The following is an 18,071-nucleotide window of genomic DNA, read 5'->3' as shown; positions in this document are numbered from 1 at the left end:
AGTACGAAATTTAAAAAATATTAATATTATATTAATAGTTGATAAAAAGTATATATGATCTTTTTGTTTTGTAAGTATCTTAGTGTAAAAAATAGTGATAATTGTATATTAATAATGAAAAAATAAAAATAATTTTTATAATAATATAATTATTTATAAAAATAAGACTATTAGAACAAACGGTTGGAATTGAGAGAGTATTAGATTAAACAAAAAAAAAAATTTATTTAAAACACATTTAACAAACAGTGATACCAAATTTTTATATTATACTCCCTCCCTCCGTCAAGTCAGAAAGTATACACATTTCTATTTTGGGACGTTCAATTACAAAGTAACTATTTTATTAAATATCTCATTTTTTTTACAAATATCATTACTTTACATTACATCATTATTTTTATAGCAAAAAAGTAAAGACAAAAATATCATTTTACTACTTTTACCTACGGATAGAGTAATAAAAAATACATATCTCAAATCAACATCAATATAATATCACCCAACCAACCATCCAACGGCCTAAAATTTCAACAAAATCAAATCGAGTCCCTAGCGATAGGACGGGAGGGTACGTACGAATTAGGATTTGTTATCATAACATAATTAATTAATTAAATTATTAAATAACTCATTCCATTAAAATTAGTTCAGTCTGATGCGATTTTTTTTTTTAAAAAAAATAAATATTTTATTAAAAAAATAAGTATATAATTATTTTTTGGCGCTGTATTTAAGAAATAATAATAATATTTTAATTAAAGTTAATTGTTAAAAATAGTGTAATGATATTTTTGTCTTTACTTTTTGGTGTAAAAGTAACGATTTGATGTAAAATAAGAGTATTTGTGGAAAAAAATGAAACATTTAATAAAATATTTATTTTATAATTGGACGTTTCAACGTAAAAATATATATACTTTATAGCTGGACCTATGTAGTAGATGATTAAGAGTATTTTTGAAAATTTAGTTAAAAAATAAAATAAATAAAAAAAAATATAATAAAATTAATAGTATATATTGTAAATAAATACTCCCTTCATCCCACATAATTTGTCCATATTTTTTATTTTCGTCCGTTCCACGTAACTTATCCTTTCTATTTTTAGAAATATAATTATGTACTTTAATAGCATTTTAAATTTTAAAATTTATAATTTTCTTAATTTTAATTAAACTATTTACTTATCTTAATCTTAATTTATAATTATTTTTACTAAATAATAATTATTTTTACTAATATATTTTTTAATTATTTATTAATTATATTTTACCTATGTTCCCTTTGTGTATAATAATACATCTATATTATATGGGACGGAGGAAATTAAGAAGAAAATGAATAATAATTAATTAAAAATGTGGATGAATTGATTTTATAAAATTAGTGATATAATAATTTAATTGACATAGTAAAAAGTTAAAAGTGAAAATGAATAAGAGGAGGAGTAGGAGTAGGATTGGGAGGAAAGGAAAATCTACTACAAATCTATCATAATGGTCATCTTCTTCGCTGTCGCTGTCATTGTTACTATTTATTACGTATTTCTCTATTTTCTATATTTATATATATATATATATTGACGCTACCACCACGGATACTCGCAGTGCCATACACAGACACGCATCTTCCTTCTCTCTCTAAACAACAATAACAATGGCGGAGCAAGCTGCGGCTGTGGTGTGCGTCACGGGAGCTTCCGGCTACATAGCCTCCTGGCTCGTTAAGCTTCTTCTCCACCGAGGCTACACCGTCCGAGCCACCGTCAGGAATCTCAGTGAGTCACCACACCACACCACACCTCACCTCGCCTAACTAACATATATATGTATATATACATATACGAAAAAACTTGTTCATTGTTGGAAATTGGAATTTTCCATCCAAATTAGGCTCTTCTTTAGATTTACAGACTCTGTTGAAATTAGGTTTAGTTCATCAAACTGTTGTCATACATAGATACGTACTAATTGAGGAAGACATATATGGATGATTCTCAATCTCAAGTCTGCCTTCGACTTAATTGGAGGAATGAATATATTTGAATGTTATGTTGGTAAAAAAAAAACATCCATCAGGTGATCCTCAAAAGGTTGAGCATTTGTTAGCACTTGAAGGTGCTGCTGAAAGGCTGAAATTGTTCGAATCCGACTTGCTTATCCAAGGCTCTTTCGATTCCGTAGTCCATGGATGTCAGGCCGTCTTCCACACTGCCTCCCCTGTTGCTCTTGTAGCTTCTGATCCACAGGTCTCTCTCTCCCTCTCTCTCTCTAATGATATAGATACATACATATATTGTCTCTCTCTCTCTCTCTGTCTATAAAATGGTATATGATTTGTGTGTATGAATGAATGAATCAGAAAGAGCTGATAGATCCAGCAGTGAAGGGGACAATGAATGTTCTTGAATCATGCAAGAAAGCATCCCTAAAAAGAGTGATCATAACATCATCTATGGCTTCTGTTATGTTTAACTACAATCCTTTAGGCCCCGATGTTGTAGTCGACGAATCATGGTACTCCGATACCGCCTTCTGCCGTGACAAAAAGGTAGCTATTAATATCATCATCCCTTGATTGATTTTATATGGTCATGATGAATGGGCAAAACTATATATAATGTTTTCATCAGGAATGGTATGCCCTGTCCAAGACATTAGCAGAGACAGCTGCCCGCGAATTCTCTGAAGCAAATGGACTCGATTTGATAACATTACACCCGGGCTTTGTCATCGGTCCTCTGCTGCAGCCAACCATCAATTTGACCTCACAGAGTTTTGCTGATCTTATCAGTAAAGGTAGTAGTAGTAGTAGTAGTAGTAGTAAGTATCGATTCATTCTTCTTGTTGTTTTGGCATCGTGATTTAATTTAGTATTCCTATCCTATGAGTAGGAAAGGAAGTGTGGCCTAGTGGTGTGTACCGATATGTGGATGTTCGAGACACGGCCTTAGCACACATTCTAGCATTCGAAAACGTTACAGCCCGTGGCAGATATTGTTTGGTCAATAAGGTTATTCGCTCCTCCCAAGCACTGGACATGTTGACTCAAATTTTCCCTTCCCTCGAGCTCGCTACCGTGTAAGTTGAAGTTGGACACATTTGCACTCTATTATTTATTTTAGTGGTTTCCTAAAGACATACATAATGCAGTGATAAGAAGAAGAATGATGGGGTGGGGAATGGCAGCCTTGACGACAACCTTCCTCCGTACAAAGTGTCGAAAGAGAGAGCCGAGAGTTTGGGGGTATGTTTCACACCTCTAGAGGTAACTTTTAAAGACACTGTCGAGAGTTTGAAGGAGAAAGGAATCATCGATTTCTGATGATTCATGATAATTGCATTGCATTGCATGTGTTGAGACTTGAGTTTGTGTATGTATGTGTAGATTTAAGCTTCAGAGACTGTGAAGCTAACCATTCATGATGATATGATAATAATAATTAATTCTATCATATTTTAAATATTCAGTTTTAAATTTAATAGATTTATATTTAGATTTGATCTTATACATATTAGGATTTGAGTTTATCCGAGTCTGTTTTGTATTGTCTATATATATATATATATAGTCTCTTTATTTTGATGATCATAAGATAATTATATTATTTTCCTCAAAAAATTCTAACATGATATCAGAGTCTATTTTAATCATTCAGTAGATATAACCTAGTAATCCGCATTTCTCCAAGTACATTCAACCTGGGATGTACGGTTTCCCAATTTTAAAATTTTTTTCTCTATAGTTTCTAGTTCTTTCTTTTTCTGACTTTGATTTTATCTTAGAATTCTGATTTTGTCTACAATTGAAAACATGTCTGCGCATTTGTTTGCGATCCGTCTAGAAACGTTTCTTCGGAATCATGTTTCTGATTGCAACGAGAGTCCCGTTATTTCCAACGACCTAAAACATGGTCCCTTGGTTTCTTCTTATTTCCTGGAGAATGGCATTGCTAGTATCCAGGCCTGCTCAATATTAATATTAATTGCCTTTTAGCGCATCGAGGGAGGGAGAGTGCTTGAAGAATAATAACAAAAACAACAACAACAATAATAATCGTAATAATACCAGATAGGTAGCCTCCATGTACATAGCCGCTGAAATCTTCGCTAGTATGTTCGCCCGTGAAAAATATTGGTCCGACGGGGGCCTGCGCATAATTAATTAATTAATTAATACTGGGATATAGCAGCATAGCATAGCATAAGCTTTACCTTGATATCGCGTATGAGTTGATGGTTGGCGTTAGCGTAGATGGGGTAATTAGAATAGCTGCCGCACTGGAAGCGATTGTTCCACCAGCGCGGCACGAGAATGTGAGTAGCATCGGGAATATCATCTCCAAACATGCTTCGCAGAACGTCCATGGCTTCTTTCATGGTTTCTTCGTCTGATTGTGCTTCGATTCTTTTCGATTCTCCGTTTGTCAGAGTCACCACCAGAATATTCGACCCTGGGTATGCATTCTCCATGTGCTGGATTGAATGATACAACAACAACATCAAGAATTGAATAGATATATATATATATATGTATGTATATGTAGAAAGAACCTGCCTGCCAAAATGTGTAGTAGCCTCTTGTCTCGTGTGCAAAAATGAAGAACTCTTTTCCAGGACCGCATGGCCAGAATTTGTTTGGGAACTTGAGGAATACTTTGGTGTAAACCATTATCTCACACTTGATCATGGCCTTCGTTTTCCAATTCTGTCACCATTCATTCAACATTAATTTGCATTCTCAAAATACACTATTACTTCTTTTCTTTTGTTGAGAGTCGGAATTTGAATAGTAAAATTTTTAAATTGTAATAGTTGTATTATGTGATATAAATAAGTGCTGATGTGATGCTTTGAATGTAAAATTAATTTTTATTATAATATAAAAAATAAAAAATAAGTGTTTGATTTAATGTAAAACATTTTACTTTAAAAATGGCGTTTTATGCAACATTTTTTTTTTTTTAAATATAAAGATGTACTATACATTTTCTAAAGTATAAAAAAGTTTTACGCTGAATTTTGAAATTACAGGAACTTATCAACAATTTCACCTTAAATAAATAAATACAATGCCACCAAACAGTATGTGCATGGGAAACTTTGCGAGATGAATTTTCACCTAAAATTGTTTCAATATAATAATTTGTTAAAATGATATGAAAATGCAAAGAGCTAGGTATGTTTGTTTTTTTAAATTGTTTGAAGAGATATATATATTTTTATGTGAAGTATAAGAAATTGTGTAGATAATATAAAAATAATAAATATATATAATATATTAAATTTTTTTAGAAAAATTTATTTGTATTTTTTGCTAAAAGAATACACATCTAGTAATCACCCGGTCCAAGTACGTACCAAAAATTCATAATGTAACATTAAAAGATTATATATAACATGAATCACCTAAGAATAATAAACATGAAATGACACTCTTATTATATCTCAAAGATCTTGATTGATTCTTGCACACCTCGCCTTGTAAATTATACTTCTATTGCATTATTGCATTGAGCACCGTTATATTTGTTTTTGCATGTAAGACTTTTATACTCTCTCCCGCGTTTACACGTAGATTTTTGAATATTAGTATTATAATAAGTTGTAGTGAAAAAACAAAAATATCCCTATTAATATTGTCTAATATAAAAGTAATGACATTTGTGTAATATAATGTAAGTTGGAAATGTATTTATTATGTTAGTAGATAGTACAATTACTAAATTAGGAAATGATAACCTTATTTTGGAACGAACGAAAAATAAAAAACGACAACCTTTTAATGAGACGAAAGAAGTATTATATTTTAATGCTAATCAATTCAATAATCATTTAATTTATTATTAAAATATGTTTTTTAGGCATTTTGTTGAAATTATATAATATAATATAATATACTAATTATAAGAAAGTCTTCTATCTAATGCACTAGAAAGCAAACTTCAGTGAAAAAAGAAAGTTATGATTACTTCTACTCTATAAAGGGGTAAGATATTGTATAATGTGATCAACATACAATAGAATAAATGAACTAAGATGAAGAACTACATCATGCATTTTGGATAATTGTTTAAGTAGTAGTAATGAACTAAGATGAAGAAACTACATCATGCATTTTGGATAATTGTTTAAGTAGTAGTAAAGAAGGTGAACATGAAGAAATTACTTATCGGATTTCGAATATATATTCATGAGAGTATAGTAATCTAATTATTTTTACTATATAATTATTTATGAACTATAATCATATACATATATATATTTTTAACATTTTATTAGTTTGACCGATAATTATAAGGTTAATTTATACATTTTTCTTATACATCTTTATTGTAATATTGTACACATAATAATTTTTATGGGTATATCTTTAAATTTTTATATGACTATCCCCTATCTTACTATGTATTTTATAAATTGACAACTATGTAACGCTATCTAATATTGATAATTATAAACATCCCATTGAACCTTATTTATACTAGTGTTAAGTGTTAGCCCGTAAGGGATGGTCTGGTGATGTAGGGGTTGGACTTATGACTGTGAGGTCATGGGTTCAAACCCTCGACGCCTCAGGTCACCTGCCACACATGGTTCGCCTAGTTTGATTTGCCTATTGGGCCTAGTTTGCACGGTATTAGGTTTGGCCGGGGGTTTACCCAGTACGTATTTTCGAGCTTAACTAACCCCACACTAGTGTTAAGTGTTAACCAATAACATTAAATCGTAATACTTATACTACACTCGTCTTCTAAATGATTGAGAGAAAACTGTGGATTTCATAATTTTTGTTCTTCCCTGCCCATAGATAGTATCATGATCTGGATATGTATATATATATATATAGAGAAATGCAACTAGTTATTATTATGTTAGAACTTTGTATGCAAAAAAGAGAACTTACGGGTAGAGGAGGCGAGAAGGAAATTAGGTGGCTTTGGAGAACACCAATGCTAACGGACAAAATCACATAGTTTGCTTCGTAAATGCAACCATCCTCCGTTTTAACCGAAACGCCGTTTCTCGAGTGTTGCAATTCCCGAACCACCTGCCCCACCAAAACAAAATCACTCTCTATTTAATTCAATCCATATCTATCATCTATACACACAAACACAAACATATTCTAGCCTTATCATATCAATTAAGAACATAAAAGCCAATAAATAGCATTCCATTTAGTTGCAGATAAGTAATGGCCTTGCCCTTCTTCATTCTCGGGTGCTTGCTTTGGCTCTTTGTCAATTCTATCATTCTTTGAAACAACTTTGTCATCAAGGTTGAAATCCGGAAATTGACTTAGAAAGTCAGTTTTGTCCATCCACATGGTATCATCGGCACAATGTCCTATCCATTTCACCAATAATGGTCGTTGCGCATAGGGATCATGTCTCCCGAACTCCAGGCTAGTACCTCTTCAAGCTTAAGCGCTGGTTCCACAGGAAGTTCGAGGCTCTCCGGTAGTTCAATTTAAACTGGATGGTCTCCTAGCATGCGGCATAGCTGCGACACATGAAATACGGGGTGGATACGGCTACTGGCTGGCAGGGCAAGTCTATAGGCCGAAGGGCCAACCTATACTGCGACTAGGAAGGGTCCACAAAACTTGGAGATAGTTTGTGGGAATTTCTACGAATTAAGATAGATTGACGATGGGGGTGTACCTTTCGGAACACCTTTTCGCATACCTGGAACGCCACCTCCCGACGATGCTTGTTAGTTGTTTTACCATATTCTGCTGAGCTCTCTCTAAATTTATCTTTTAGCCGAGCCATTATGATGTTGCGGTTTTGAAGAACCTCGTGTACGGCCGCCCTCTAGCATTCCCAAAGAAGGAACCGCCGGATGAAAGGTGGGGGTCGGTCGTACACCACCTTGAATGGAGCAAGGTGGGCTGTTGTCTGAAATGCACTGTTGTTCCAAAATTCAGCTCACGGAAGCCACTGTAACCATTGCTTTGGTTGCTCGCAAGTGAAACAACGTAAGTACATCTCTAAGATTTGGTTCAAGATTTCCGTCTGACCATCGGTTTCACGGTGGTACGTAGAGCTGAAATTCAGACGTAGCCAGACAAACAAACAATTCCTTCAGAATGCTCTGACAAATAGTGAGTCGCGGTCTCTAACAATGGAGCGATGGACCCCATGAAGGCGTACAATCTCCTTAGTGAATACCTCTGCCACAACGCGAGCCGTAACAGGGGTTTGAGCGCAATGAAGTGACCGTACTTGGTCAAGCGATCTACCGCGACAGAAACTGAAGTGTACCCCTTGGACTTAGAGAGGAAAGTGATGAAGTCCATCGATATATCCTCTCAAATTAAATCGGGAATAGGCAACAGTTGAAGAAGTCCTGCCGGGGACAATGCTCGTACTTGACCTTCTGGAAAATGAGGCATTTGACGCTTTAAACTCAAGTTGGTGATGTAAAAGCCTCTCGAGTTTGGTAAAAGAAATATGATGTGATTGAATAGGGACTGACTTCATGACTAGACATCAATATCAAATTAATTCTCTAGACGTTTAATCCCTAAGAAAAAATTAAGATTTTGGCCAAATTAAAGTTTCTAATGGCATCAATCCCTTGTCGTAGGAACGTGCCAACGATCCTCTATCGCAACGATAGAAACTTTAATAAATTAAAGTTTTGGCCAAATTAGGATTTTTAATGAACACGATTCTCTGTCGCAGCGGCGGTGGCATTAAAGTAGGGTTTCTAATAATGGCGATCCTCTGTCGCGGAGACACCGACGATTCTCAATCGCTGTGGCGGCGCTTAACACTAAGAAATTAAATCCTAATAAGCAAACACTTCGGATAGATAATTAAATACCAAACCAAAAGCCTTGATCAAAACTAAAAGATTGATAGATATGCTGAATATATCTCAGTATGTTTCACCGGAAAATTCTAGCAATTGGACACCGAACGCAATTGCAGATGCAGCCAAAGTCGGCGGCAACAAAATTATTGACCATGTTGACCGAAAACATTGACCAAATATTGACCGACACTGATAACTCATATCCACTATTTATGATGATACTATTTGGTGGCAAATGTTTTTCAAATTAGAAATACGATGGTGGGAGTGGATCTCAGATTCAAAAAAAATAAAATTTTACCGTTGTGATGTACTTGGAGAAAACGTGAATTAGAATCTGTGTTTATTCTAGAAAAAACGTAGACTCTGATACCATGTAAAAATTCTAATTTCTAAGAAAAATTTCTAAGATTTATTAATAATCAAATTAAGGTCTATTTATAGACTTTATACAAAAGGCTCTGATACTATGCCCTCCTGAAGGTTTGTTATGAAATTCGGCCAATAGGATGGGGATCCAGTGTGAATTAGAGGCCAGCACAAGACGCCTCCTGGAAAACAACCGTCCCCCGACCAACTCAAAATCCGACTTACTGGCAGGATCGTTGTTAAGAGCTTGCACGATGTCACGCACAAACTCATCACGTTTAACTCGGGAAGAACGATTCATTCAGGCATGCTAAGGGCTGCCAAAGAAGGCTCCCCGTCATGCCGTGAAAGAGCGTTGTCTGTGGAGTTGGAGCTGCCTGACTTGTACTCAATCCTAAAGTCACACCACAACAACTTTGCCACCCAAAATTGTTGCAATGGAGTATCAATATGCTTTGTCAGCAAATGATTCATTCTGTGGTGGTCCATGTGACAATGAATCGACGGCTGACCAGGTAAAGACACTAGTGTTGTATCGTCTAGGCTAACCCCATTAATTCTCTCTTGTAGGCTGATCGAGAGAGGTGCACGTCAGATAGGGACTTGCTCAAATATGCTATAGGGTGTCGCTCTTGTATGAGCACGGCACTGATTCTAATACCGGAGGCGTCGCACTCATCACTAACTCTCGATCGAACTGGGGTATGGCAAGAATCGGCGCCTCAGTCAATGTTGTCTTGAGGCATAAGGAAACCTCTTCGGACGTCGGGGGCCATCTAAAAGGACCATTCACCTATTTCTTTAAGAGCGATATGAGCGGGCGGGCAATTAGACCGTATTACTTCACTTAGCGCCTGTAGTAGCCCGTCAAACCTAAGAACCCTCGAACCTTACGGACGGAGCGAGGGTACTTCTCAAGTATGATGCTAACCTTAGTAGGATCCATCGCCACTCCAGTCTGTGAAATAATGTGGCCTAAATACTCGACCTGAAGGCATCCAAAGGCTCACTTCTTTCGGTTTGTGTAAAACTGAGTTTTTGATAGTATGCGCAAGACTAACCGAAGCTAATCGCAGTGGTCTTCCCAGGAACGGTTGTACACCAAAATATCATTGAAGAAAACCAGCACAAACCGGCGCACATAAGGACGAAACAAATAATTTATGAAAGACTGAAATATCGTTGGGGCATTCTTCAACCCGAACGGCATTACAAAGAACTCGTGGTGTCTGCTGTGAGATCCAAATATGTTTTTGTGGATGTTAGAAATGACCACCCAAATATGGTGGTAGCCGGAGTGCAAGTCAATCTTGGAGATCACGACCGCTCCTGCCAAATTCATCTAATCTCCTAGATACTGTGGAATTGGGTACTTGTTCGGCACCGTGGTTTTATTGAGCTCTCAATAATCTACGCCAAACCGACAACTACCCTATTTCTTCTTAACTAAAAAAACTAAACTCGAGAATGGGCTGGAGCTCGGGTGGATATTATGCAACATGTCATCTACTAACCGCTCGATCTCATCTTTTAAGACATGGTTGTACCAGTAGGGTCAGACAGAGAGAGACTATAGTGGCCCCTAGGCTCAACTCTATTTCATAATCCGTCAGGAGAAAAAAGGGACATACCCTTTGGCTCTGTGAAGACTTCTGCGTGCTGGTCAAGGATATCATCCAGTTCTTCCGCAAATACGCTAGACAATTTTGCCGGCTCACCCTCTAGTAATATTGCCCAAAATTCCACCGTAGTAATCTTGATCAAGGTGCATAGGCTAACCAAATTCCGACACATCGATGGGTCCTTTTTTAATTCTATTTGTCACCCGGCCCATGTAAACTTTATTGTTAGGGAACGTCACCCAATATGGAGAGCCACAGTACTCCGAGAATGATATCAACGCCCCTTAGGGCAAACACATAGCAATCAACTATGATATCACAATATGGCAGTGAAATCGGAAACTGTGTACAAACACTCTCAGATTCTTGCCTGTGGCCATTATCCAACTGCACACCAAATCTACCTGTCTGATCCAGATGGAGTCGCGAAAAGATATAAAATTATAGTTTTGCCACTTTCGATCAGAACAATGACGGTGCATCCGTCAACTATCCAGCGCAGGCACATGGTCTGGGGACTGAAAATTCCAACCGTACAATAAATCGGAAATTTAGCCTCCTCATTGTTCGTATTTTGTTTCCTCTCAAGGGCATCATCTGGTTTGGTCACCTCATAGTACTCATATTTTTGGAGGTCCAATTCATATCCTTCTTCAACTACCATTACTACTCCCAATTGCTTCAGGGGACAGTCATGACCGGGAGGGAATGGTTTTTGACAACGAAAGCAGAGCCCTTTAGCCTGTAGGTCTACCAACTCCTTAAGTGTCAAACGGGTAATTTTGGCCGAGCTACTAGCGGCCGGGCGAATCTGTATTTATTCCGGACAAATATTTCATCCATTTGGATGAACCATTATGCATCTCCCTTATGCTCCCACAGGATGCCGCCAACCCGCTTCCCGCAGACAGTTGCAGGGAGGACCCCATGTATGGCGCAGAGGTGTTGAAGGATTGATTTCCACCGCTTGAGATAGACAAATTGTCCTCGATATCCCTATACAACCTCCTTGCCGTTTTCAGGTCATTTGGGTGCAATAATCGCAATGAGCCATCATAGTCCTCTTCAGCCCATTCATAAAATAACCGAGATAATGGTCGTCAGTGAGGCTGGGTACTTGAGTTGTCAATTGAACAAACAACGTAATATACTCCTCCACTGTTCCGGTTTTCCTAACCATAGATAATCTCTCAAATCGATTTCATTTGAATCGCATTTCGAAATACGTCACCACAACTTGCAAAAATTCTTCCCACGATAGTCCTGGCTTCCACGTTCTCAGCCACGTCAACCAATACAGGGTTAGGCCTTCCATGGCCACCACTGCCGACGTTACCTTCATCTCCGGTAAGGTGCAATTTAATTCAAATTGCTGTTCAGCCCTTGCTACCCAACCGATCGATCCGCCTTCATCGAATGTGAGCAATGGCGTTAGGGCCATACCTTTGTGGCCAGGAGTGTAGACCGGCGATACTACGGCCTTACCATGGGTCCGCGGGCTCGCCAGTGGCACAACCTGGGGCACGTTAAGCCCTCATGATGCTGCGTAAGATGTTCCGACTGATACGAAGCTCTTTTGCATCGCCTTCTGGAACGTCGATGATAACACGACCAGAGAAGCCGCGATCTCGGTTAACTGTAAACTGTTTCCGTCAGTTGCACATTGATTTCATCCAACTTATCTCTCATATCTTCTTGGTCGGCTTCTATGTTATCGATTTGTTTGCTCGGCAATCTTGTCACCAATTGATAGAACCAAGAATAATCAAACGAGAAAACCCGTTTGCCCAAAACAATCGATAGCTGAAAATTCCAAAACTTAATTGAATTCCCAATAAATGTAAAAAGAAAAAAACAACCCTAGACTTACTTATACCGTAAGTAGAACGCATACCCAATGAATTAATAAAATCCAAATATAATAAATGTCCAATTATTAATAATTAATCAAAGATTAAAATACTAGGATTACGAAGGCTAGCTCAATCCTATCCCCATCTTTGTAGACAAGTAATTGCCTTGACCGATCTTTATTCCTGGGTGTTGGCTCTCTATCACCCCACTTGATAATTGATTGCTAATAAGTGCTATAAATTAAAAAAATAAATAAATAAATAAGTTTTTTAAATTTAGCAACATGCCAAAATGTTATTATTCTTTGACATCAGGTAGGTTGGGTCAGATATCCAAAATTTCAGATTGTAGTATAAAATACTATCCGAATCCGACTCAACTTTTTTTGAGTACCCGGTATTCTTAAATTCGAATACCCTAATTTTATTTAATTATTTATGTGTTTAAAAGATAGTTTTTCATTTTTTTATTTATATAAATACACACTTTCATGCATGTTATATCATAAGTGCTAAACTTTTAAGTAATAATAAATCAAAATTTAGTAAATAAATAAAATAATGTATAGTGATATAAATCTACAATTATAAATTAACAATGACTATTGTTTTTTTCAACTATTACCTCTCTTGTAAAAGTATCATGGATTTTTAATATTAATTATTATATTAATACATAGCATAAATTAATAAGAAAAAAGGACAAAAATATCTCTAATAGTCTCTTATAATAAAAATATAATGATGTTTGTGGAATAAATTATAAAAATATAATAATATTTTTAATATTAAATATAATAACAAAACAAATAGTACACTTCTTAATGGGACATGGGTAAGTATTAGTTTTCTTAAATTAGAATTTTGAAATCTAAAAAAAAAAAAATTATATCTAGATCATTTTACATTAGAGAAAGATTTTTATTATTTTTATATTATTAATATCGTATTTAATTCATATTTATTATTGAAAAATACAGTATTGCTATATACACGTCGACGCTATGTAATATTTATTCATTTACACACAAACCTACGTATGTGTTATGTGAATGTTTTGTATGAATGGAGACATCTCTATATATATGTACCAATTCGTGAGGACAGATACCAATTTTTAATCAATCCATCACTCCTCCCTGCATCCATTCATTTACTCCCTACCACTAATTATTTTATTTATTACATTCCACTATATATATATATATATATATACATAACACATACATAAATACATATATACACATTACACGATATAGAATATATATATATATATTACATAACAAGTATAAGAATATAATAAATATAATATCTACTATTATATTTAAAATCTTATAATCCATCCAATCCCTATGGTCTATCTCTATTAATTACTATAACTATTAACAATCTAAGTTACAATATAATTTTTATTATTAATAGAGATAGATCGTAGGGGTTGGATTAAAGATTTTAAATATAATAGTAGATATTATATTTAATATTTTAAGAAAAAAACATTGAGTATCCGGATTTCGAGTATGAATTTTCATGCCCGATAGTGACCCAATGTTTTGAGCGGGTACTTGAAACCCAAATTCTTTATTTATATTTGTATTATATACATATATTATTTTTATTAAAAACACTGTTTCGATTAATCCAATTAGGTCGGGTTGGACCCGAATTAGCCGACCTGACTTTATGGGTTTCTAGTTTAAATGTTTAGTTTGATTGTGAAGAAAATTCTTCAAACAAACAGATTCTAATTAAGTTAAAGATAGACAAGAAACAGATTATGACGGCCATTAGGAACGCTAGACGGCACGGTATTAAAGTATAGCTCATTTCACGGAGTAAAAGATAATGAGAATTCAAATAAGAAGATGACGTTGAATTAGAGGTGTTAATTCGTATTTTCGGATCGTGTTTGTGTCGGGTTTAGCTATGGGGTAAACAAAAAAAACGGTCAAACTGAACTCGAAATTTGACCAGAAATCCTAAACCCGAACACAAGTTATTTTAGGTCAGGTTCAAATTGACTTGAATTAGTTTCAAGTCACCTGAAATTCGAATAAACCCGACCAGAAACAGATCCGAAAATTTAGAAAAAAATAAATTAATCTAAAACAAATTCATTTTTATTTTATTTTATATTTAAAATAATATAAATATTATAAATTAAAATAATAATTTAAATAATTTCAGGTCAACCTGAAACCTTACGTGATTTTTATATTTCAGAGTTATCAGGTCAACCCGAAACACAACCCGAATACAACACAAGTTTTTTTGTTTCGAGTTCAGATCAACCCGATTTTTTTTTAAACCGAAATACCCAAATTCGAACCTGAAAAATTTCAGGTCAAACATGTTCGATTTTTCGGATTGGGTTTAATTTCGACAACCCTACATTGAATCAGTCAACTTTATAAGACAACTCACATTGTAAGTGTGTTTAAGTAAACTAATCTGTCTAAGCGTTGAGTATGATTGGTTTTGAGTTTGTTACTAGAAATCTGATCAGTTAAGTGCGCTTTCTTCAACTCATTGGTCTAAATCTATTATAATCTAAAGATTTAATTTCCAGTGGTATGGTATTGTATAAATAATGGAGAACTGTTAGGTCCTCAATGGAAAAATCAAACACCATCCATAATATATATAAACAGCACACAATTTTATTATACACAATACATGCTTTTATAACAATGACAGGTGATGTTTCTTTATAGTTATAGCGTGTTGTACAATATATGGTGTGCTGAAATCAATTAGTATTTGTGTTGTATATGACTATAGCACGTGCGGTCAATTAATTACAAGTATTAATTGTACTGTATAAAACTAAAGCATTCACTGTTAGTTTATTTGTTATATTTGTATTATATGAATGTAAACTGTATGCTGTGCTGTCTGTAATAACATAGTATGTTGTCTGAGAACATACCGTGTGCTGTTGTATGTTGTTAGCATAGTACTGAATTTTTAAATTAAACACTCTATCCGGCGCCGTAAATAATGACATAGTATAATTGTATAATTGTACCTTGTTTAGTTTGAGGCGGTGGTCGGAGATTTGGCCGTCGAGTGTAGAAAGAAAGGTCTCTGCCATTTTATACAGCAAAAGCTCGTAACCTCTTTCATCAGCCACCATAAACTCCCTCTCCCCAAACTCGACGTACGTCGATATTGGCTCCACTTCTGTCAAAAATCAAAAACATTCTCAACACACCACACAGATCCATTGAAATCAAACTAATTAAAATTCACCTGCCATTTCGAAATCATGCAAAATAAAATCGATCGCCAGCTCTATTGGGGTCTTGGGAGCTCTGCAAAAGGTAATAATAATTGCATTTGTTCTAATAAATATCATGGAGGAACAGAGTCGAGTTGATATGTTGGTTGGTTCGTACGCCGGCGTTTGAAATTGAGAGGCATCCGCATCCGCATCTAATTGGTTCTGGTTTTGCAGGTTCTGAATAGCCGAATTCACCGCCTTCTGGTACGAATCCGCTGCTACACCGCTCGGAAATATCTTCCCACTACAACAACAAATTGAAAAACAAACAAACTCTAATTTAATCACCCAACAACAAACAAGAATTGTGCAGAGTATCTTATCTTGGTGCAGATCATTTTGAAACAACTTCCTCAATTAGCACATGAAGATGATCAGCAAAAGGTTGAAACAGAAAGTTCAAAACCCCCAGTTTACACAAAAATATTGCTCAGATTAAATCGGATATGAATTGAGTTGTTTTCAACCAGAATTGTGTTCTCCAAATTCAACAATCTTCCTTCGTAACGCGTATTGAGCAAAAGTTGCACGCAGGTCGGTCTATTTTAGTGCGTTTCTGAGTCCGTCAATGCATACCTGTTGTGCGACGCAAGCACTTTCTGCGTGTGCGTGTGCGTGTGCGTGTGCGTGTGTGTGTGTGTGAGAGAGAGAGAGAGAGAGATTCTCAATTGGAAGTTCCAAATCAATGAATCAATCAATGGAGAAATCAAACTCACCTTCGATCGTAGATATTGTAACGAGCGTTACTGTAATCGGAGAAACAGGTGCGCAGATTAAACTGGCGCGCAAGTTCCCAAACAGGATTGGACTGTTTTCCCCCGACACCAGCAATCCAACCGGCCCCGAGCTCCACCGTCACGCCGCCGAACTGCTCCTTCCTTATCCGGCCCCCAATCCTGTCCTCCGCCTCCAATATCACCACGTCTTCGACACCATTATCCGCCAGTACTTTCGCCGCCGTAATTCCTACTCAGTTTTCACAGATCACATCTTAATCACTGATGCATTCCCAAAACAGATCAAATTGCATGGAATATATATATATATATATATATATATCAAAACAAACAAACAAACTGCAGCGCTAATGGTTACTTGCCTGAAATACCGGCTCCGACTATGATAACAGAGCATCGCGTAGGATCCTCCATGGATGCGGCAGCTGCAGCGGTTGCAGTTGAGAGGACGAAGAAGATGAATTCGTATTTTGTGAGTGAAGGTAGTAAATATAGGAGTCTATATAGGTGGTGGTTAGAGACCGGTGCTTAAAGCCATTTTCAACCCATCACTTTTATTTATTAAGTTTTAATTATAGTAATTTTATTTTAATAATAACTCTATTTTTTACTATTATTTTTTAAATATTTAATTTTTTATTATTTTAAATAATTTTTTATTTTTATAATTTAAAATAATTTTTTAAAATTTAGAAAAATAAAAAATAAATTTAAAAATTAAAATTTAAAATTTAAAAATTAATTTTTTTCCATATTTATACTTGTTCGTTTTATTAGAATTTTGATTTGATTTTTTATTTTTCATAGAAAATTATATTGTTAATATAAAAATAATACTCCCTCTGTCATTCAATTGTGTGTTCATTTGACCGGATACGGGGTTTTAAGAAAAATATGTAAGAATAAAAATTTTTATTTTTTCTAGTAAAGAAAAGTGGTACTCCCTCTGTCCCAAAACTATAGTTTGGGTTATGTTTAACACGGATTTAAAGAATATTGATATTATATTGGTAGTGGGTGAAAAGTACGGGTAAAAGACTTTTGTTGCCCTTGTGAGTGTATTAGTATAAAAAGTAGTGACAATTGTGTAATAATAATGAAAAAGTAAGGATAGTTTCATAGTATGATTATTTATGAAAATGAGACTATTATTTTGGGACGGACAAAAATAGTAAATAAGACTATTGTACTGGGATGGGGAAGTATTTTTTTTACTATAAAATAAGAAACAAAAATAAATTTGGATGACAAAAAAAAAAATGAGAATAAATTTGAATAACGGAAGAAATATTATATATCCAATACTAATGATTAGTGTTAAAAAAAGTTTAAACAAACAAATTTTTACTTTTTATTATTTTTTTATTTTTACATCTGTG

The 18,071-nt window shown here is 35.0% G+C and overlaps 2 protein-coding genes across 4 annotated transcripts; one reads left to right on the top strand and one right to left on the bottom strand.

Annotated features, from left to right (window-relative positions):
• Positions 1-1,604: 1,604 nt before the first annotated feature.
• On the top strand, positions 1,605-3,454 carry LOC127261952 (phenylacetaldehyde reductase-like). The gene is made up of 6 exons (XM_051290393.1): positions 1,605-1,780; positions 2,082-2,251; positions 2,365-2,553; positions 2,636-2,801; positions 2,897-3,083; positions 3,156-3,454. Exons 1-6 carry the CDS (start codon positions 1,660-1,662, stop codon positions 3,325-3,327), a joined length of 1,005 nt encoding a protein of 334 aa, XP_051146350.1. The 5' UTR covers positions 1,605-1,659; the 3' UTR covers positions 3,328-3,454.
• A 170-nt stretch (positions 3,455-3,624) lies between these two features.
• LOC127261951 (polyamine oxidase 1-like) lies at positions 3,625-17,149 on the bottom strand. 3 transcript variants are annotated; one of them, XM_051290391.1, is made up of 10 exons: positions 17,055-17,149; positions 16,672-16,921; positions 16,071-16,199; positions 15,925-15,986; positions 15,701-15,855; positions 6,910-7,053; positions 4,561-4,710; positions 4,218-4,478; positions 4,072-4,153; positions 3,627-3,968 (listed from the first exon to the last, which is right to left on the bottom strand). In XM_051290391.1, exons 1-10 carry the CDS (start codon positions 17,104-17,106, stop codon positions 3,907-3,909), a joined length of 1,347 nt encoding a protein of 448 aa, XP_051146348.1. In that variant the 5' UTR covers positions 17,107-17,149; the 3' UTR covers positions 3,627-3,906. The 3 variants fall into 3 exon arrangements, with proteins under 3 accessions (XP_051146347.1, XP_051146348.1, XP_051146349.1); XM_051290390.1 differs by having other exon boundaries at positions 3,625-3,968; positions 15,925-16,199; XM_051290392.1 differs by lacking the exon at positions 6,910-7,053.
• Between the last annotated feature and the right edge of the window lie 922 nt (positions 17,150-18,071).

Source organism: Andrographis paniculata, unplaced genomic scaffold (assembly GCF_009805555.1).
Source record: "Andrographis paniculata isolate CXL003 unplaced genomic scaffold, ASM980555v1 Contig65END, whole genome shotgun sequence".
Lineage (NCBI taxonomy): Eukaryota > Viridiplantae > Streptophyta > Magnoliopsida > Lamiales > Acanthaceae > Andrographis > Andrographis paniculata.
Note: the sequence above shows the minus strand (reverse complement) of the source record. Positions and strands in the feature narration are given on the sequence as shown.

Coding starts and splice junctions, on each gene's coding strand:
- LOC127261952 (XM_051290393.1), top strand. CDS start 1,660: ATGGCGGAGCAAGCTGCGGCTGTGGTGTGCGTCACGGGAGCTTCCGGC. Junction 1,781..2,081: donor AGCCACCGTCAGGAATCTCA/GTGAGTCACCAC, acceptor AACATCCATCAG/GTGATCCTCAAAAGGTTGAG. Junction 2,554..2,635: donor CCTTCTGCCGTGACAAAAAG/GTAGCTATTAAT, acceptor TGTTTTCATCAG/GAATGGTATGCCCTGTCCAA.
- LOC127261951 (XM_051290390.1), bottom strand. CDS start 17,106: ATGGAGGATCCTACGCGATGCTCTGTTATCATAGTCGGAGCCGGTATT. Junction 4,479..4,560: donor GCTACTACACATTTTGGCAG/GCAGGTTCTTTC, acceptor CATTCAATCCAG/CACATGGAGAATGCATACCC. Junction 4,154..4,217: donor AACTCATACGCGATATCAAG/GTAAAGCTTATG, acceptor AATTATGCGCAG/GCCCCCGTCGGACCAATATT.